The 17,702-nt window shown below is 35.5% G+C and overlaps 3 protein-coding genes across 7 annotated transcripts; all 3 read left to right on the top strand.

Moving 5' to 3' along the window:
- On the top strand, positions 1 to 2,357 carry LOC139821875 (uncharacterized). Of its 4 annotated transcripts, none has more exons than XM_071793245.1 (4): positions 5 to 690; positions 1,049 to 1,195; positions 1,289 to 1,486; positions 2,086 to 2,357. In XM_071793245.1, the coding sequence occupies exons 1-3, from the start codon at positions 561 to 563 to the stop codon at positions 1,378 to 1,380; spliced, it is 369 nt and encodes a 122-aa protein (XP_071649346.1). In that variant the 5' UTR covers positions 5 to 560; the 3' UTR covers positions 1,381 to 1,486; positions 2,086 to 2,357. The 4 variants fall into 4 exon arrangements, with proteins under 4 accessions (XP_071649344.1, XP_071649346.1, XP_071649347.1 ...); XM_071793246.1 differs by having other exon boundaries at positions 12 to 690; positions 1,292 to 1,486; XM_071793244.1 differs by having other exon boundaries at positions 92 to 690; positions 1,259 to 1,486.
- Positions 2,358 to 2,964: 607 nt separating this feature from the next.
- On the top strand, positions 2,965 to 7,242 carry Polr3e (RNA polymerase III subunit E). 2 transcript variants are annotated; one of them, XM_071793611.1, is made up of 9 exons: positions 2,965 to 3,026; positions 3,167 to 3,219; positions 3,571 to 3,821; positions 3,899 to 4,092; positions 4,219 to 4,391; positions 4,561 to 4,762; positions 5,039 to 5,238; positions 5,559 to 5,722; positions 5,931 to 7,242. In XM_071793611.1, the coding sequence occupies exons 2-9, from the start codon at positions 3,178 to 3,180 to the stop codon at positions 6,199 to 6,201; spliced, it is 1,497 nt and encodes a 498-aa protein (XP_071649712.1). In that variant the 5' UTR covers positions 2,965 to 3,026; positions 3,167 to 3,177; the 3' UTR covers positions 6,202 to 7,242. The 2 variants fall into 2 exon arrangements, with proteins under 2 accessions (XP_071649712.1, XP_071649711.1); XM_071793610.1 differs by lacking the exon at positions 2,965 to 3,026 and having other exon boundaries at positions 3,033 to 3,219.
- A 537-nt stretch (positions 7,243 to 7,779) lies between these two features.
- Hrb87f (Heterogeneous nuclear ribonucleoprotein at 87F) lies at positions 7,780 to 17,461 on the top strand. Its single transcript, XM_071793612.1, has 7 exons — positions 7,780 to 7,949; positions 8,689 to 8,900; positions 9,149 to 9,461; positions 10,031 to 10,274; positions 11,101 to 11,319; positions 11,625 to 11,800; positions 13,457 to 17,461. Exons 1-6 carry the CDS (start codon positions 7,929 to 7,931, stop codon positions 11,759 to 11,761), a joined length of 1,146 nt encoding a protein of 381 aa, XP_071649713.1. The 5' UTR covers positions 7,780 to 7,928; the 3' UTR covers positions 11,762 to 11,800; positions 13,457 to 17,461.
- The last annotated feature ends 241 nt before the right edge of the window (positions 17,462 to 17,702 follow it).

Here is a 17,702-nt window from a genome sequence, read left to right on the forward strand (position 1 = left end):
CGCAAACCATGTGCGGTTACCGAGCGATACGACGTAGTTGAGTTGCACTTTCTCAGGCGGCGCGTCGGAAAATGCAACACAGCAACACACGAAAAAGGCCGGGATGGCCTCTCTCAGGTTTCTCTCTGGCGGAACGGAACCAAAACGGAATTGCTCTGATTGGCTAATCTCCAGATGGGGACTCTCAAAATGGGATATTAGCCAATCAAAGGAATTCCGTTTTAATTCTGTTCCGCTATTTCTTTCTCCATGGGAATGCACCCTTATCGACGGACATCGACGGATGCCGGGTCCATCGAAAGTACTGTCCAGGTACTGTCGAACGTCGAGCCCGGAGTATCGGGAGCATATCGTCGAAGAAGTACGCAAAGACAGTAGAAGACAATAGAAGAAATTCCGCAACGGACGGTGATACGCAACAGCAAGAGAAGGAGAGACACAAATCGAAACCGATAACTCTTGGAGCCTTGATTAAGTGAGCTGGTAGAAAAGAGGAGAACATTGAGGCGTCCACATCAGATACAGCAAAGGGAATTCCGACGACGGAGATACACAGAAAGATGTCGAGCTCCTCCGGCCTCGACATGCCCAACGTTGATGAGGCAAAGAAGGTCGTCAGAAACAGAACTCTACCGCGGCAGAGGAGTTTCCAGACCCAGGAGATCAATGATGGGCTGACAACGCGTCTCAGTAAGTAAACTGCGTCGCTACCAATGCGACTATAATAGATTTTCAAGTTAGATAGAGCGAAATTCGTGGAACGGGTAATTAGAGAATCCTCCGGATAAATATCGTGGATGAAAAGATTTAACAAGAAACGGCCTAAAATGTTCTTTGTATAATCAATTTTCATCAAATGTACATTATTTTTATTTAAAACAGAATACTTATAATCTTATTTTTATAAAACTTATATTTTTCGTCCCTCTCAATTTTATTACTTTTTGGAATGCTTAAATAATAGTAAGACAAAAAATGACAGCATAAAATGTATACTTTCTTCAAAATTAATTTGTCAGAATTTTCACTGTTGTCAATATCTTCTTAGGTGAAATCGAAGTGACGTCTATCTTCAGGAACCCCAATATTTATCTTCCGCGCAATAACGACAAAAATGTACCATCAGACGAGGTGGACACGATTCAGCGAGTGGTCGACACAATCATCGATCATTCTGCTAGCGGCAACTCGAATTGTAAGAATGTGCACAAGACAAACGTGGAAACTATTATTGCCTTGGATAATAATCGGATTATAGATTTGAGAAAATTATCCTTACCCGACGAAGCAGGACCAAGCCAGCGACTGTTCGAGAAAGCTGATGTCACCTACAAATCCGTTCATTTTCGCTACCCTCAACCTTCACGCCAGCCCTCATAGATTGCCCAGGAAACGCATCCGAGCGCTCAATAGGGAATGCTTCGTCGATAACCAACATGACGACCAACAATTGAATCAATACAAAGTGCTGAACGAGATCGGAAAAGTAAGATTTTAATTCCACTAAAATCCATTCAAAATCAAGAAAGAGAGATAATTATGTCATTTATATTTGCCCCCAAAATCTTTATATATACCTACGTACACTTAGTCGTTTATATAAAAACTATTAGAAATCGTACAAATATATCTTTGTTAGAAAGGAATTAGTTTTAAATTTGTCAAATCTATATGGAAAGATAATACGAAATACAACCGTAAAATTTATTTACCAACACAATACGAAATACTACTGTAAAATTTATTTACAAACTTACTAAGTAATAAATAATTTTTCAATTGTTAAAGTTACGAGAAAGTGTGAAAATTTCATCTCTTTGACCTAATCTAATATAAGTGAAAAATATTACAACCTATCTTGCGCCAAGTCAATTTCGTGGTGGACATTGGACAGTTTGCAACAGTCTAATACCTTTTCATGTGTAATATATATACATATATGTATAATATATGTATAATATATATACATATATGTATACATATATATACATATATGTATATATATGTATATAAATTAAAGATCGTAATGCTATATCGATTCGCAATATATCGACGAGTAATTTAATTAAATGTTCGTTTACGCAGGAAGCAGCTAATCATTGGCAGAGCTGGGCCACTTGGACCTGATCGTATAATCGACACATCGAAGTGAGCCAGGGGCTAAGGTTGCGCGTTTGGCCGCACAAGCAATTGCCTGAAACGCTGACTGAAGAGTTAAGCAACCATCGGAAACCGCGGATCGATAAAATCGAGCTATCTTTTTCCCGATCGCAGAACATGCGGGAAAACTTGTGTCATGTTTTATATGGATGTGATGTAAAGAAACTTGAACAATAAACGAACCATTTTTAAAATAATTTCTGGAATAAATCTGTGCAGTTTGGTTCATATCCTCATTGAATATATTCACAAGTATTTGACGCACGACAATTCAAAAGATGAAATGATTTTCTCATGCTGCGATTCCATGAATGTAAAAAAAAACAAAATGTACATGATTGAGTTGCATTTAATTACGAAAAAAAGTTTTTAAAAAATGTTCAATAACCGTCATAAAAATTCTACCAAAAAAAAATCAATGGTCTCAAAAAAAAAAAATTATTTTCTTATACACATGTGTATGGACCAATCAATTTTCTTATGCTTACGCATTATGCGTTGTACATACAGAAGTGTGTGCTCCCCGCTTTAAGGTCCATCCAGACAAACTTGCATAGGTGCATAACCATATGCATAAAGAAACGGATTGGTCTATTTCCTTATGCACATGCATATGGACCAATCAATTCTTTTATGCTTATGTTTATGGGCTTATGCACAAATTTTGATTTTGCCGCAAGCGACTTGCGGCAGCCTTCTGATTGGTCAACGCACTCTACCGTACGGCGTTTCAACCCCTCTTGCTAGCGCAGGAGAGGGGGCTGACCAATCGGAAGGGAGACAGATATGCTGCTCCCTACACGCCAAATTGCCACCGACGCCACCTTTCTGCTGGGCCACCATTCGCTCGGCCACGCTCGGCAGATGTAAGTAGGGGGCTGTTACACAGCGGGTGTATTTTGATCAATTTTGATCTAATTCGAAAAAAATTCCGAAAGATGCTCCGTACACGTATATCAGAATAAATGTACATGAAAAAATCAAGAATCATTTCGTGATTTTTTAGAAGTGACAGAGATGGACACCACGGAAGTGGACGATGATCCCGTCGAGAAAGAGGTTAGTGTTCCATTTCTGAATTTTGCTACTATTCGCTCTCGTCAAGATTGTTTAGCGTCAAAGTTGTTTAGGTTAGAACTCGCTACTTTGGAGCACGTGGTAAAAAAAATCCACTGTTGACAGATGTTCAATATAAATATAATTACCTCTATTTCTTTTGTAAAACTCATGTATTTCATGTGTTTCGAGGCAAGAAATTTTTAGATTCGCTCAAAATTGCCGCTTTTATGTTTATATAGATATATATATAACTTGTTCGGGCCTAGAAACTCATTTTAGAAATTATTTTCTACTTTAGAGTATATTTTTGTTTTCCATATGTGCGAACAATAAAAGCAATTGTTTATGCAGATACCAGTGTACCTTTCCAAGACCTTGGCGGATCAATTGTTCATTATTCAGTATCCCGCATACATGAAAGATGGTTGCGTCAATGCTACCTTCTCGAAGACTTCTGTTAAGCCGGAGAATCAAAAAATTCGTATAGAGCTCGCTATAGATGCGGAAAATGAGGATTCTTACGATCACAGTACGGGAAAGCGGTTGGCTTTAAATACAGATGGGAAGTCTGCAGGAAACGATGATGAAAGTACATTCGATAGGTATTGACAAAGTTTCGGAATAGCTTATTTAGGTACTTCAATTTATAGTCATAAAAAATATTTATTTTCTTAATTAGTGGTCTGATGGACAAGATTGTGTTGGCTTCGGAACGGACGTTGTCGGATTGCTCCAATTTCGCAGTTGGGATCTTTCAGGACGATGAGCTGCACCTCACGCCGTTGAAGGCAATGTTGCACATGAAGCTGCAGTGCGATTATCTGGATGAAACTGAAAAGCACGTCAAGGATGGAACGAAGGGCGGGGGAGAAGGTAAAAGAGGATTTCTCTTTGCTGACTTGTTTATGAATATCATTTACCTAGACAGCCTGTGTTGAACCTTTAGAGCTTGGCACAAGCGAACGAGAAACACTCACAAATTCATTTGCTAACATGCAGACGACGACGAGGAAGAAGATAACGCCACACCGGTGAAAGTGACGTTCGCCAGGCACCTACCGGACAACCTGAAGAAGCTGCAGGAACAGTCCTTCCAACATCACTACAAAAAAAGCCAGGAGGAGCGTTGGATGCATACGAGTTACGCCCCGACTTACGACGTGCAAACTGAGGTAAGTCGTTGATGTAATCGTGAAATTAATGACATATTTGTTATTGTAAAAAACCAAATTTCAATTTTCAAAAAAATCTTACCAGTTTTATATTTTACTTTATTGCCTTTTTTACATTTTGAGATGTTACATATTAAAATGCTAAACGTTAATTTGTTTGACTGTACAGTCGACACGGATAGAGATGTTCTGCCCGTCAGCCGAAGAGTCGGAAAATATCCTGAATTTGGCCCAGAGGAATTATCTACATCTATTGGTACCGCAGTTACCTGATGAGTGCTACTCGCAATCCACCTCCGAGGATCAGACGGATCTTCACTACATCAAGACCTTGCCTTTGCTAGATCGAATCAGGATAATCATGAAACAAGGTGAGAAAGGCATTGAAAATGATGCTCGAAGGAAGAAGGATATAAAAAAATATACATAATTTAATTAAAAATTTAAATACACTATAAGAAACCTTTAAAAACTTTAGATGAAACTTTCGTTTAAAATATTTTTGTATATTCCTCGTTTTAATGATACACGCTTAGAAACATAAAGAGTCAATTTTTTCATGTCAATGTTGATTGTTGATATAAATTAAACAGATTTTTATATCATGTGCAAGTTTTAATAGAAATCTATTTTTTATCTTCTTACAGTGAGAGTCATCTCCTTTGCAAAGTTATGTGAAATTCTCTCGCCGGAGCACGACACGACAGCGATACTCAAGTATTTGCAGCAAGTAGCAATGCTGGTGCAGGGTAACTGGGTTGTGAATAGCGAACTGATATATCCCAAGGATAACGCCTCCCCTCAGAACAGCACCTCTGAGATCATGTGTAAAGCTCGCGATTATATTGTGAGTGTTTAAAATTTAATAGTAAAAGATTGTCCCGAAATTTAATTTAATTTTTTAGCTTCTTTATTCTCGGATCTTACACTTAAGTCTAGTAGATTTCAACTACTTTTTCATATTTATATTTCAATTATTGCTATATTTAACTTCGTGAAACTATTGGTATATCTTGTATCTCTATATTAAGACGTCATTATCCATGTGGTCAAATTTGATTACTTGTCAAAGTTGCTACTCAAGTGAACGAAAGAAACTTGTGACTTCAAGTGTACAAAGGAAGATTTAACTGTATGTACGTATATAAAATATGTTTTTTTTTTTAGTTATTGTCGTTTATCGAGCAACAATTTGTCAATCGCAATACGATCTCGTCCGCCATCAAGTTGACGCCGGAAGAGATTAATCAAATTTTCGCGGAACTTGGAGCGTACGAATCGAAGAAAGGTTGGCGGCTGAAAGAACCACCCAACTCGGACTTTCGTAATAGGTAATCACTAAGTTTCGTTGACTCCAAATATAAATTTAATATCTCTCGACATACTTGTGGGTTAAAGTATCTTGCAATTCTATTCTCAACAAGTAATTTTGAGTATTTTCAAGTAATTCTATGTGATTTCATGTGTAATTTCTCTCATTAAACTTATCACTATTAGATTTGCGTTAGAAATTTTGGCGTTAATCGCCCATATTTGTAGATATTCCGAGATCGACCAGCGGCAAAAAATATTGTGGGATGCGAAGAGAAAACACCTACGTGAAACGATGGAAGCACAGACTCAGCCACTGCAGCGTCAGCGCCGGAAGTCGAACCGGGAGTCGTTAGGCTCGGAAAACGAGGAGAGAAACATCGGTCGTGGTCGAAAATCGATCAAGGAATCATCTCTGTCGGATAATGACGGTGCAATATCCGAACCGGTCAAGTACAAAAAGAGTCGGTCCAGAAAAATATCGGAAACCACCACGTGACCAAGACCAATGCACCGAGGTAGTTCAAAGCTTCTTTTTTCGCCCGTCTCCTCGATCATCGTCACGTGATATGTGAATCATGTGACTGATTGAATTATGAATCATGAGATTTTTTCGCAATATCTGGTCAACTTTGTTAAAAGTCGATTTTTCCAGAAATATATTCGAAGCTCGAGTTCAAGCACTAATCACCGATTAACTTATATGTATAAATATAGTATATTACAGTGTGTTATGCTAGATTATTGTATTTATTAATACAACTTCGAATTTACACGCACGTATACACACACACAAAGTATAAAATATACATTTACTGTGTTATATTTATATATACGCGCGCGCGTGTGCGTTGTGTGCGTATTTTGTCAAGAGTAGGGTCTCACGCCAAGCATAATATATTACTCACAAATATAGGAAAGAATTAAGATGTAATATACTACATTTATGCATACAATGCTTTCCGTGTCTCAATTATAGGATAGACATCCTATAGACTGTGACTAGAAATTAGTAAAGATTTTTTAACACATATACATACATTAGGAACAGTTAAATTTAAATAATAATTGAGTTTTTCAGGACAAAAATTCTTGATTTGAGCATGACTGAGCAGTGATGAACTTTTCTTATATTCTCATGACTGCTAGCGACAGACTTCTTATTACACATATTACACACATGGTACATGCATGCACACAAGATATTTTATGTATATATAAAGTCTGTAACAATTATACATACACATAAAATTCCATAGTAGGAACATACTGTAATAATGTTCCCTGAATGTACTATTTCGTAAATGCTCACGTTGATTATAAATATTAATTATTGTCACAAAAAATATGTATGATATTCACTTTGTTGCTCTATTTTTAAGTATACTTTGTATATCTTTAGGAGGCGGAGGAGAAACAAATCTGTTTGTCTTGTGTCTTTTGAGGAAAATTGATTAAGTAATAAATTAATAGATCAAGTTGTAGTGATGTAATAGTTATTTAATTGCTGTAAGAAAATAAATTGAAATCTTGAATTTTTGTTTTGCATTCAGTGGTTGGTTTTTACCTTTGGATCTAACTAATCATATTCGATTTCCACTTTTAGCCGCTTGGTGAGCGTAGCCAATTAGTATGCTTGAAAAATTCGTCATATGATAAATAAAATATTAGCAATAGAGCACATATAAGAATAAATATTAAATATTAGGATATACAAATATAGGAATACTGTATTAAATATTGGGATACGTAAATGTAGGAATATTTCTATATTTATATTATATTTTATTCTTTTATTTTGTGCATTTAATTATTATTTCTAATTATTTATTATTATTTTCTGTGCTCTACTGCTCGCATTTGAGTAGCATCCAATTGCCTACGTCGCCAATTGGCCAATTCCACACAGGATCTTCCTGATTGGTCGGTCCAGTGGAAAAACTCCGAGCACCGCTCGCTATGAGTGGTCAATCGCAACGTGGTGAAAACGTGGACGCTCCCCTCTCCAACCCCGATCAACAGCATTGATTAACGTAGTTCGTGGACGTGGTTGGCCGGCTCGCCCGGAGCCCGGGGTTCACGCGAGTGCGCGCAAGGAGTGAAAATCGATCGTCCGTATCGTGGTAGCGTCGTTTCTGCCGTCGTTCGCTGTCGGCTAAGTCGGCTTACGTTTCCTCCTGTTTTACAAGCTACACAGGACGCGCAATCCTGTTCAGGTCCCTTAAAATGGTGAAGATGGAGCACGATGTGAGTATTTGCGCCGCCAATATCGCCATTCCGTTATCGCGAGACGGCTACGGCTTCTCTCTTCGACGCTTGCACTGTTCCGTTTCATGGCACTTCGGCTACGTCGAGAGCTTTTCGTCACGAAGTCGCGAGGATGTACGTTGTAGCTCGCGAAATATCTTTCAGACGCGAAGCTTGACGTACTTGCGATCCGAATTTTATGGCAAATTGTCCTGAAATGATTAGAGATAAATCCAGGGTAGGTTGAATCCGAATAAGCAAGAAGGAAACTACGAAAAAAAGACGGCGATTGCTACATCATGAGTAATCACTTCGGCGTTGGAATCTCAACTCGAGAAAATTTCGTATATAAAAAGACTGAAATTGATCCAATTACCGCTACATTTGCATCGCCAGGCTTTAACTTTTACATTTCAAGTTTTCTGAGTATAAGTGTAGTAATAAATGTTTAAAGGCTGGTTATGAATAATTTTCGCGTTAATAAAAAAAGAGAGACAATGAGATATAATAAATTGATAAAAATGAGCAATTTGCTAAGGTATTGCTTAATTGAAGTCATTAGCTTCAACGATTAGAAGAACACAGTTAGATCTAGATATGTAGAAGGCTTTTTTGAAGATCCACTTACAGTCTCAATATATAAAATTTATCATGTGTGAAACAATATATTATCATATTTAATTACTTTGTATGATTAAGAAACTTTAACTTACAATATTGTTGTTGTTCTATGCTTCAGGATGGTAAAAACGAGCCGGAACACGTTAGGAAGCTGTTCATTGGCGGCTTGGATTATAGAACAACGGACGATTCGCTTAAGAAGCATTTCGAGCAATGGGGAGAGATAGTGGATGTGGTGGTTATGAAAGATCCCAAAACGAAACGTTCGAGAGGTTTTGGCTTCATCACCTATTCTCGTGCTCACATGGTGGACGATGCTCAGAATGCCAGGTAAAAAAAAATGATTTATTCGAGGTATTAAAAAAAAAAGACCGCGCTGGTTCTTACTTAGCCTGGTGTATTCGCACGGATTAGAAAAAAAAGATTCAAGATTTTAGAAGCATCTATTTACTGAGAAGAATAAAAAACACTTGATACAAATCTTTTTTTTTTTTTTTTTCACATAAGTCGATTCTTCTATTCATCTCGTATATGAAAGTATGAGGGCAAGATTGTCAAAAATCAAATACCTTTTACAGGCCTCACAGAGTAGATGGTAGAGTGGTTGAGCCTAAGAGAGCAGTCCCTAGGCAAGAAATTGGCCGGCCGGAAGCGGGGGCTACCGTGAAGAAACTCTTCGTAGGTGGCTTGAAGGACGATCATGAAGAGGAAGACCTCAGGCAGTACTTTCAGAGTTACGGCAGCATAAACTCGATCAGCATAGTGACTGATAAAGAGACTGGCAAGAAACGCGGCTTCGGCTTTGTCGAATTCGATGATTATGATCCTGTCGACAAAATCTGTCTGCAGCGTAATCATCAGATACGCGGCAAACACGTTGACGTCAAGAAGGTGAGAATATTTATTTTCAAAAATTATTTACTGTTTAAGAATACGATACAGATCCATGAGAAAAAGTTCATAAAAGATTAGTTGATGTTTTATTTTTTCCAGTGTTTCAAATTTTTTCCATGTTTTTTTTTTTATGAATCTTTAAAAATGTGTCGTCTTCACATTATATAAAATATTAATAAAATATTCAAGATTTAAGGAATATTTAACTGAATAAAAATTGTCCAATCAACATTGACCGAAAAATCAATCTTAGAAATGGAAATGATTTTTTATTTCAATAATATGGGAGAAATATGCACTTACATTTTTGTATAGATTTATGTATTATTCTTTATCCGATCACTTTCATCAATACACGTAACTCATCATTTTATATATAAATATATTTAATTAAGATTATCGAAAAATAAATATTTCATGTAGTTTTTCATACCTGAGATGTTTTGTTTTAATATGTTTTCATATAAGAATATTTTGCCACAATTTTGTTCCTTTATTTTCTGCAGATCAAACTAAATTGAATACATGAATGATTCGTATTTTTATTAATATGATTCTTATCACAGGCTTTAAGCAGAGCTGAAATGGCGTCCGCTTCTGGAGGCGGTGGCGGCAGTGGTGGTGGCAGCCGCGGTGGCCAAGGCGTAGGCAGGGGACCCCGTGGTGGTAATCAGGGCGGCGGTAGCTGGGGAGGACGCAGTAGCGGTGGCGGCAGCAGTGACTGGAACAACGGCGGTAATCAGGGTGGATATGGTGGAGGTAATCAAGGAGGTTGGGGAGGTAATGGACCTTGGGAGAATCAGAATCAAGGTAAAGGTTTGCAGACAAGCTTTTCTTCTTACTCTCTTTATTCCTCTTAGAGTCGAGTTGATTCTCGTATTGATAATGTCGCTCTTTAACAACATCGTATTTGAAAAATCGGCTACGACGCGCGACGTACTGAAAAAAAACTGCGAGTGGACTTAAAAGTTTTCTTAATTTATTGAAATTATTGAAATTAATTTCTCAAGCAGATCTAATATTGTGAAATGTATATCTTTCTTTTTTTTTTTTATACACGCTTTAAATAAAATTAACAATTCGTCGAGATGTCATGCGAGGGTCAAATTGCAGTGCAAAGACTTTGCATCTGTAAAGAATAATGATGTATGATGCGATGTAAATACATACAGACCAAGTGTGGAAATGTTTGAACTGAATACTCAAAGAGTTGTTTAAACACTCTTACTTTCCAATTCAAATAGATTTACTACTATATACGTTAAAAGAATACATAAGAATTTTCTACGGTCACTATTATTTCACATTACAGTTTTTATTCTAACGCATTAAATTCTTTCACTTGAAACTGTGGCTTGGTCTATTTGTATTTTCAACGCCTTATTTATAAAAATTATTAGAGTAAGCAAAGTTTCATAGAAAATGAACCAATATTAACACAAGAAAGAGTAAAATACAATTAGCCTTTAATTCTATATTAATCTGGTACAATTTTACAAAGTACTTGTTGATTAAGATCTTATTACACGAGAGGCAATAAAAAGACAAAATATGATACTGTCTCTAGTCGATGGAATAGGAGCATAACATTATCTCATTATTTCGAGCGATAAATGCTGATTGTTGCGTTTTAAAGGAGGAGGAGGCTGGAACCAAAGCGGGCAGGGTGGCTACAACAGCGGCGGTAATTGGAGCAATGACAACTTCGGTGGTGGTTATCAACAGGGTTACGGGGGTGGTCCAGTGCGCAACAATTTCAATTCCGGTGGTAGAGCAGCGCCATACGGTATTAATTCGGGTCCTAGCGGACGTCAGTCCGGAGACTCAAGATGGTTACCACCCTTCAGCGGACAAGGTTCTTTTCCTTTTTAAAAATCAACGACATGACGATCCTTCTTGATCTCTTTTTCTGTTGAACTCTATCATCTACATAATTATTGAAATTTAAAACATTAAAATTCTTTGTCTCGATCTAGTGACAAGTAATGATTTAACAAAATTTTATCAAAGTTGTGTAATTTTTTTTGCGAATGAGTAGTACATTTTGTATCTATCGATGTGGAATGTACTTTTATATACCTTGCACAATATTACCACATTATGCAATTTAGAAATAATTGTTTTTGTTAATCTGTAGTTTTTTTTCTTGCGATGTTGCAGGGCCTATGGGTGGCGGAAATTCCGGTGGCGGTGGCGGATACGGCAACCAAGGTGGTTACGGTGGTAATTCTCTCGGAGGTGGAAACATGGGTGGTGGCGGTGGTGGTGGAGGAGGCGGCAGTGGAAGGAGATATTAAGAAAATAGCATGCGCGCATATCGCTGACCCTTCTCGCTGGTAAGCAAAACTATAATTATTTTAATATAATATTATTGATTCGCTACTTCAAAACCGTTCATTTGAAATTACGGCGATCGCGAAATTCCGGGAATGCCGAGTTATTTCTCACAGAATCTTTAATCAGGTTTATGCATCATTAAATAGTACGGACGTTTTAGTTTTCTTCATAGATTACATATTATATTTATGTCAATATTGTTAATTGTGATTTACATATTTATAACTTTCATATACACATGGATTAGTTTGTTTTAAATAATATCAGTTATTTATTTATTTTTATAAAATTATATTTTATAATTGGTAATTAGTTTACATGATCTTGCTCACGTTACTAGGATGTAATTAGAAAACTTTACAACATATACATATATCCATGATTTATTGAGAGACAAATCTTGAAGAAAACGTAAAATTATTTTATACATGTATATGAGGACATAATAATTATTTCATTGATTATATACGTATATATATACATACACACATACACAATTTTAGGGCTTGTGCAAACAATGCAATTAGAATACAAAGTCTCATTTTTTAGCCATTGTTGCATCCTAATATTCGCTACATTATTTTTCTAGCGTGACTATAATTAACAGTCATTTAGTAATCCAGTGGCGTTCTTTTTTTCTTGTTTTTTTTTTTTTTTTTTTTACTAATTAGCACGTTTTCGAACAAAGTTTAGAAGTTTAGATCAGAAGAATAGTATTTCTTTTATTTTACATATGCGTATGCGTATATATATATAGGATGATGATTAGTTATTTTGCTATAGTTTGATAAGAAGCAATGAAGAGTTTTTCTGGAGGAATTTACTTAATATCAGTATTCATTCACAATTAATAATACACAAGTCTATGTATTAGGACCTCTAAGGGTCTACAGGATCAAGGATTTAAGAATCTCAGGATATCAGACACCGAAAATTTGAGAATCCAAGAATTTAAAAGTATAATTATTGGGTTTTTTTAGATCATTGTAGAAAGAAGATTGATCAAATCGAATTATGTAATATTTTATAAACTTTAGCAAAGCAGTTTGGATGTGAAACATTTTCCAGTTTTTCTTTAAAATTTGATATTATGAATCTAACATGATGAAGTCCATATACATATAAGAAGAAAAAATACCAGTACCTAAAAATTTTGATATAGGTCACTTATAAATTCAAGATTTTAAGGTTTCAAATATCTGGAAATTTCAGGAATTTTGAAAGTTAGAAATAGACCTACAAGAAAATTAGAGATCTGTTTAGAAATATAAAAATAACATACTATCTGCTATATAAGAATTCTATTAAAAACTTTGAGATTTAGAATTTATCTAGAAATCCATAAATGTAGAAATGTCGGATCTAAAATGATAAAAAAAAAATAGTAAAAAATAATGAATCTAAAATTTTTAGGAAACGCAACCAATTTGGTATTCTTAAATTATCCATAATTATTTGAAATTAAATAAAACGAAGAAAATGTAAAATATTCAATTGTGTAAATCGGAAAAATTCTTGGAATCCAAGAGATATCTTTACAAATCCAGAGCCTTAAAGAGATCCCAAGATTCGGAAATTCCTTGCTCACGACCCGATCGGTCTTTTGCACAGGCTAAGGAATTTAACTAACAGATTTCTTGACTTTTGAACCTCAGGTGAAGCTACTACTCCTCCTACTACTACTACTTGTCTTCTAGTCGCCAGTACTTCTGTACTGTTTAGTATTGGAGCAGGCAGGCAGGCTATCAGGCTAGAGAGACAAGGCAACGAACAGGCAGAAACTCAGAAACAGTCAGGAAGTCGGTCAGGCAGGCAGGACAATCAGGATACAGGACAGAGAAAGAGAAAAAAAAGTCATCAGTTAGTTCGCAGTGAGAGGCTTATATGCCTATTCTTTTCTAATCTTGCGTCCAGTTTCTCCCTTTCTCCACTCATTGTAAAGATTCGTATTATCGTTCAAATGTATTTTTACGTTATTTACGAGGATCTGCGCGTAAATATTCAGCAGACAGGCAAAAAAAATTTATTCATATATACAGGAAGATAATTTACATTAGGAAAAATGAGAAGAAGAAAGAGAGAGAGAGAGAGAGAGAGAAAGATATAGTGCGTGCATGTAGCGATAAAAACGGCAAGAGAAGAGTATTCGTCAGCGTTTTGTAGGAACTAATTAGGTCTAATTAATAGGAAATAAACTAGTTTACGAAGCTGTATAATTGTTTAAGCATTAGTTGGCTTAAATAAAAGAAACCTTTTCTTTATTATGTCTTAATTTTGCGGCGCGAGGTCAATAGGCTATAAGCTCAGACTTAAAACTACTGCGAAGGGTCAGAATGTACCGGGTAAACCAGCTAACATTATCTAATCACCCGGAATATCTCTCGTGCAACTTCGAAGTTTCCATACTTCTTTATAAAACGGGCAAAATGTATATAAAATACAGTTCTTTATAAATCGCTTAACTTTATAAGACAGACAAAATGTATATAAGATGCAGTTTTATATATATATTGTCATATGAATCTCTTATAACTATATACGTAATTTTTTCTTCGAAGCTGCATAATAAAATTATTCATGATAACAACGGTAGATCAGGATCATTCTTGTACGTGTTGAAGGAACCACTTTGTAGGACTTATTTAATAGATGAAAAAAAAAGAAAAAACAAGAAACGAAGGAAAAGGCAGAAATAGATGTACTGTCGACTGTGTAGCCAATGAAAAAAAAAAAGAATACCACCGATACCTCGAGGCGTCAATGTTCAAATATGTATTCGCAGTATTAAATCATTTGTGTAGAACGAAAATCCCATCCCAGTCTTTTGTAGTTTTTTTTTTATCGCAAAGAATGTCATGAACTATTTGCGAGCTTTTTTCGTACCTGTCGTCGCGATCATTTGTCATAAAAAAAGATTTATGCTCTAAATGACGATAGATTATCAATTATTTCGAACAATTTGGAATATCGGTTTAAAAAGTTTCGATTTACTTCAAATATTACTCAAAATTGAAATTCTTAAAAAATCTTGAGGATTTTGAAGGATTAATTTTGGCTTAAGTTTATGTATTATTTATATTTACATAGGTAATTATTTTCAGTATTAATGATTATGAATATTAGTGTCAATATTGATATAATCTTAATTCTAAAGATTTTTCAAAAAGTTTAAAAACCTCTTGCAGTTTTCAAAGACCTGGAAGATTTTAGAGGAGTCTACAATCTCCCGAAGCTTTCAAAATTTTCGAGACTTTTTAAATTAATTTTTTTGTTGATTTTCTCAAAAATTTTTGAAATTTTTAAGAATCCTTGATTAGGATAATATCTAAACTAATTTAAAATTTTATTTAAATTTTGATTGCTCGAAACTGCTGAAAAAAGAAAAAATGAATTTTTACGTACTACTAATAATAGTAATAATAAATTTGTGAAAAAAAGCCAAATTCTTTAGATATCAAGATTTACAAGATCTAGTCCAAGCATTTATCACTCAAAGCATAATTTTCGAGTCTAATCCTCTCATCCCCCATATCAGCTCTTCACTCTTCGGTAGATCTAGAGCGGCGTTGAAAGTGCTAGAGTAGTCTCTAGTTAGTCTAGTGCAGTTTGGATTTGAAACTTAATGACGAAGATTATCAGCTTAAGAGCCAGGAAGAAGCTAACAGGTAGCAGAAAGAACATAAAAAGAAGGGAAAAGGCAAAGATAACAGAGAGAAAGGATTCTCAGGCTACGACAGACAGGAACTAGTGTTTACTAGGCTTTCCATTCTAGCCTCTGTTATACAATCACAGGTAGGAATGTTTCGACTCATTTGCTTAGCTATACATATATAACACGTATAAATGTATATATACATATCTATAGGGTGTTAAATGGCAACAAGTGTGTGCATGAAATTACAATCTTATTTTACAGTGTTTTTTTGGCGACTACGTTGTGTATCTGGTGCACTGTACATCAGATTTGTTGTTATTTAAGAGAACTTGCGAAAGTCTGATGAATCGAATATTAAAATGTATTCTACATTTAAATTTATTTTAATTTATAATTATAATTTGTACAATGTACAAAGTGGACTTGCTGAGCGTGTATGCCAAATTCTAACGTAATTATTCAAAAAAGGAATGCAATTTCAAACATTTTAAAAATATTTTTCGCTCAGTTATGTACGCCACGATCACGAAGTTTAACACAACGCGTGAAACGCCAGGCGAAACATTGCCGGTTCCATTTAAATTCATCTCCCTTTCGCAAAGAGAGTTTTAGGTTGAACAGGAGATATATTTTCGTTCGTATAGCTGTTGCATCGTTGCTGTTTCTTTTTGTTATATTTTTCTTCTGTCTTTTTTTTTCATCTTCACACCAGTGTTCGTGTGTATACACAGGAAGTCTCTCTTTATATGAAAACATATCGCTTAGAAATGAGGAAGACTATTCGACAGATGTTACGCTTTTAACGTATCGCCGCGGCCGTCCGAAGATCTAGGGATCCGCATGTTAAAAATGTACAGTATAGTTTTAAGGATCTCTTGAGTTTTAAAAAGCAAAGTTAGTATCGTCGCGCGAGTACTTTCAAAAATTTATAAATTAAATCTTTACGCATCCTTTTCTGATTTTTATGTCTACTGTTTTTCTTTTGTCTGATGTTTATGTCTACGGCCTTTTTAAAGATTTTTTTAAGTTACAGCATTTTTATTTTTAAGGTGCGATATTTTCGTCATGTATTACTAGGTTGAAGGAACACGCTATCAAAACTTGCTATGATGCCTTAGGATACCAATTACCAGATCTGACATTCAAAGTGTTAGCTTGAAAGTGATAGCTTTGTCACCTAAGATTCCTGCAGGAATAACTGATTCGTACATACGCTTTAATACCGATCCACCGGTAATCTAGGAACTCGAGATTTCCAAGGATCAAGGACGATAATTGTGCAGGAACTCTTTGTGTCGATTTAGAGAGACCAGGCATTCTAGAATGAAACAAGTTTAACAAACAAGTTAGCGAGATCTAACAACCGGCAAGTTGTCGAAGAAACTTGCTGCTCTCAAGACTCACATGGTACACTGCGGAGTGATGAAACTTGAGAAATTAAAATCAATATTAAGATTTGTTGAAGGAAACATTCAGATACTTGTGGGTTTATTCTCAAAGTAAATTCGTTGAAAGTCGGTGGGTGGTCAGCCATGTCCTCATCTTGTAAAGCGCGAAAGAAGGCGTTCTCACTTGGTTTATTTAAGTTTACTTGACCGCGGAAAGCAGGCAGGGTGTTTGTTACTGAGACTTCTTTTTACTTTCACTGTATTAATTGCTGTCTTTCGTTTTCATTAATTTCTGGTTTACCGTTCGGGCTGGTACTCGACGAGAGCGATGTGTCTGTGCCGCCGTCCTTCCGAGACCGCTGATTGAGGTAAGTTCAAGTAATGATCTATCTATGCGCCTCTCTGCGACCTTTTTTTTTAAATTGCTTTGAATGTTAATCGGGATCAGGTAATTTTGGAGAAAATAAGAATTTAGGTTTCCAAAAGTTCCAGAGTCGAAGATTGAAAAAATAAATATTTCTGAAAACTAAGGATTTATATATTTTAAAGTAGAATCTGTGCCTTTAAAAATTTTCAATTTCAGTAACATTAATCTTAAGGATGTAGTTTATACCTTACCTTTAAAAAATTTAACAGGACATAATATTACTCTATGTAAATTGAAGGTAAATTATTGTACGCCACTATGCGCTATGAATTTATTCTTTCTTTTAATAGTGTAGTTAAGATGTACGAAAAATTTTATAAGAAATTCAATACGTTTCGTATTTTTCACGGAAAGTTCTCAAAAAATGTTTAGTTTAAAACGTTTCAAGGTAGAGACTACTCCCTTAAGCTTGTGCATGATAACTGAAATAC

This window comes from Temnothorax longispinosus, chromosome 11 (genome assembly GCF_030848805.1).
Source record: "Temnothorax longispinosus isolate EJ_2023e chromosome 11, Tlon_JGU_v1, whole genome shotgun sequence".
Classification (NCBI taxonomy): domain Eukaryota; kingdom Metazoa; phylum Arthropoda; class Insecta; order Hymenoptera; family Formicidae; genus Temnothorax; species Temnothorax longispinosus.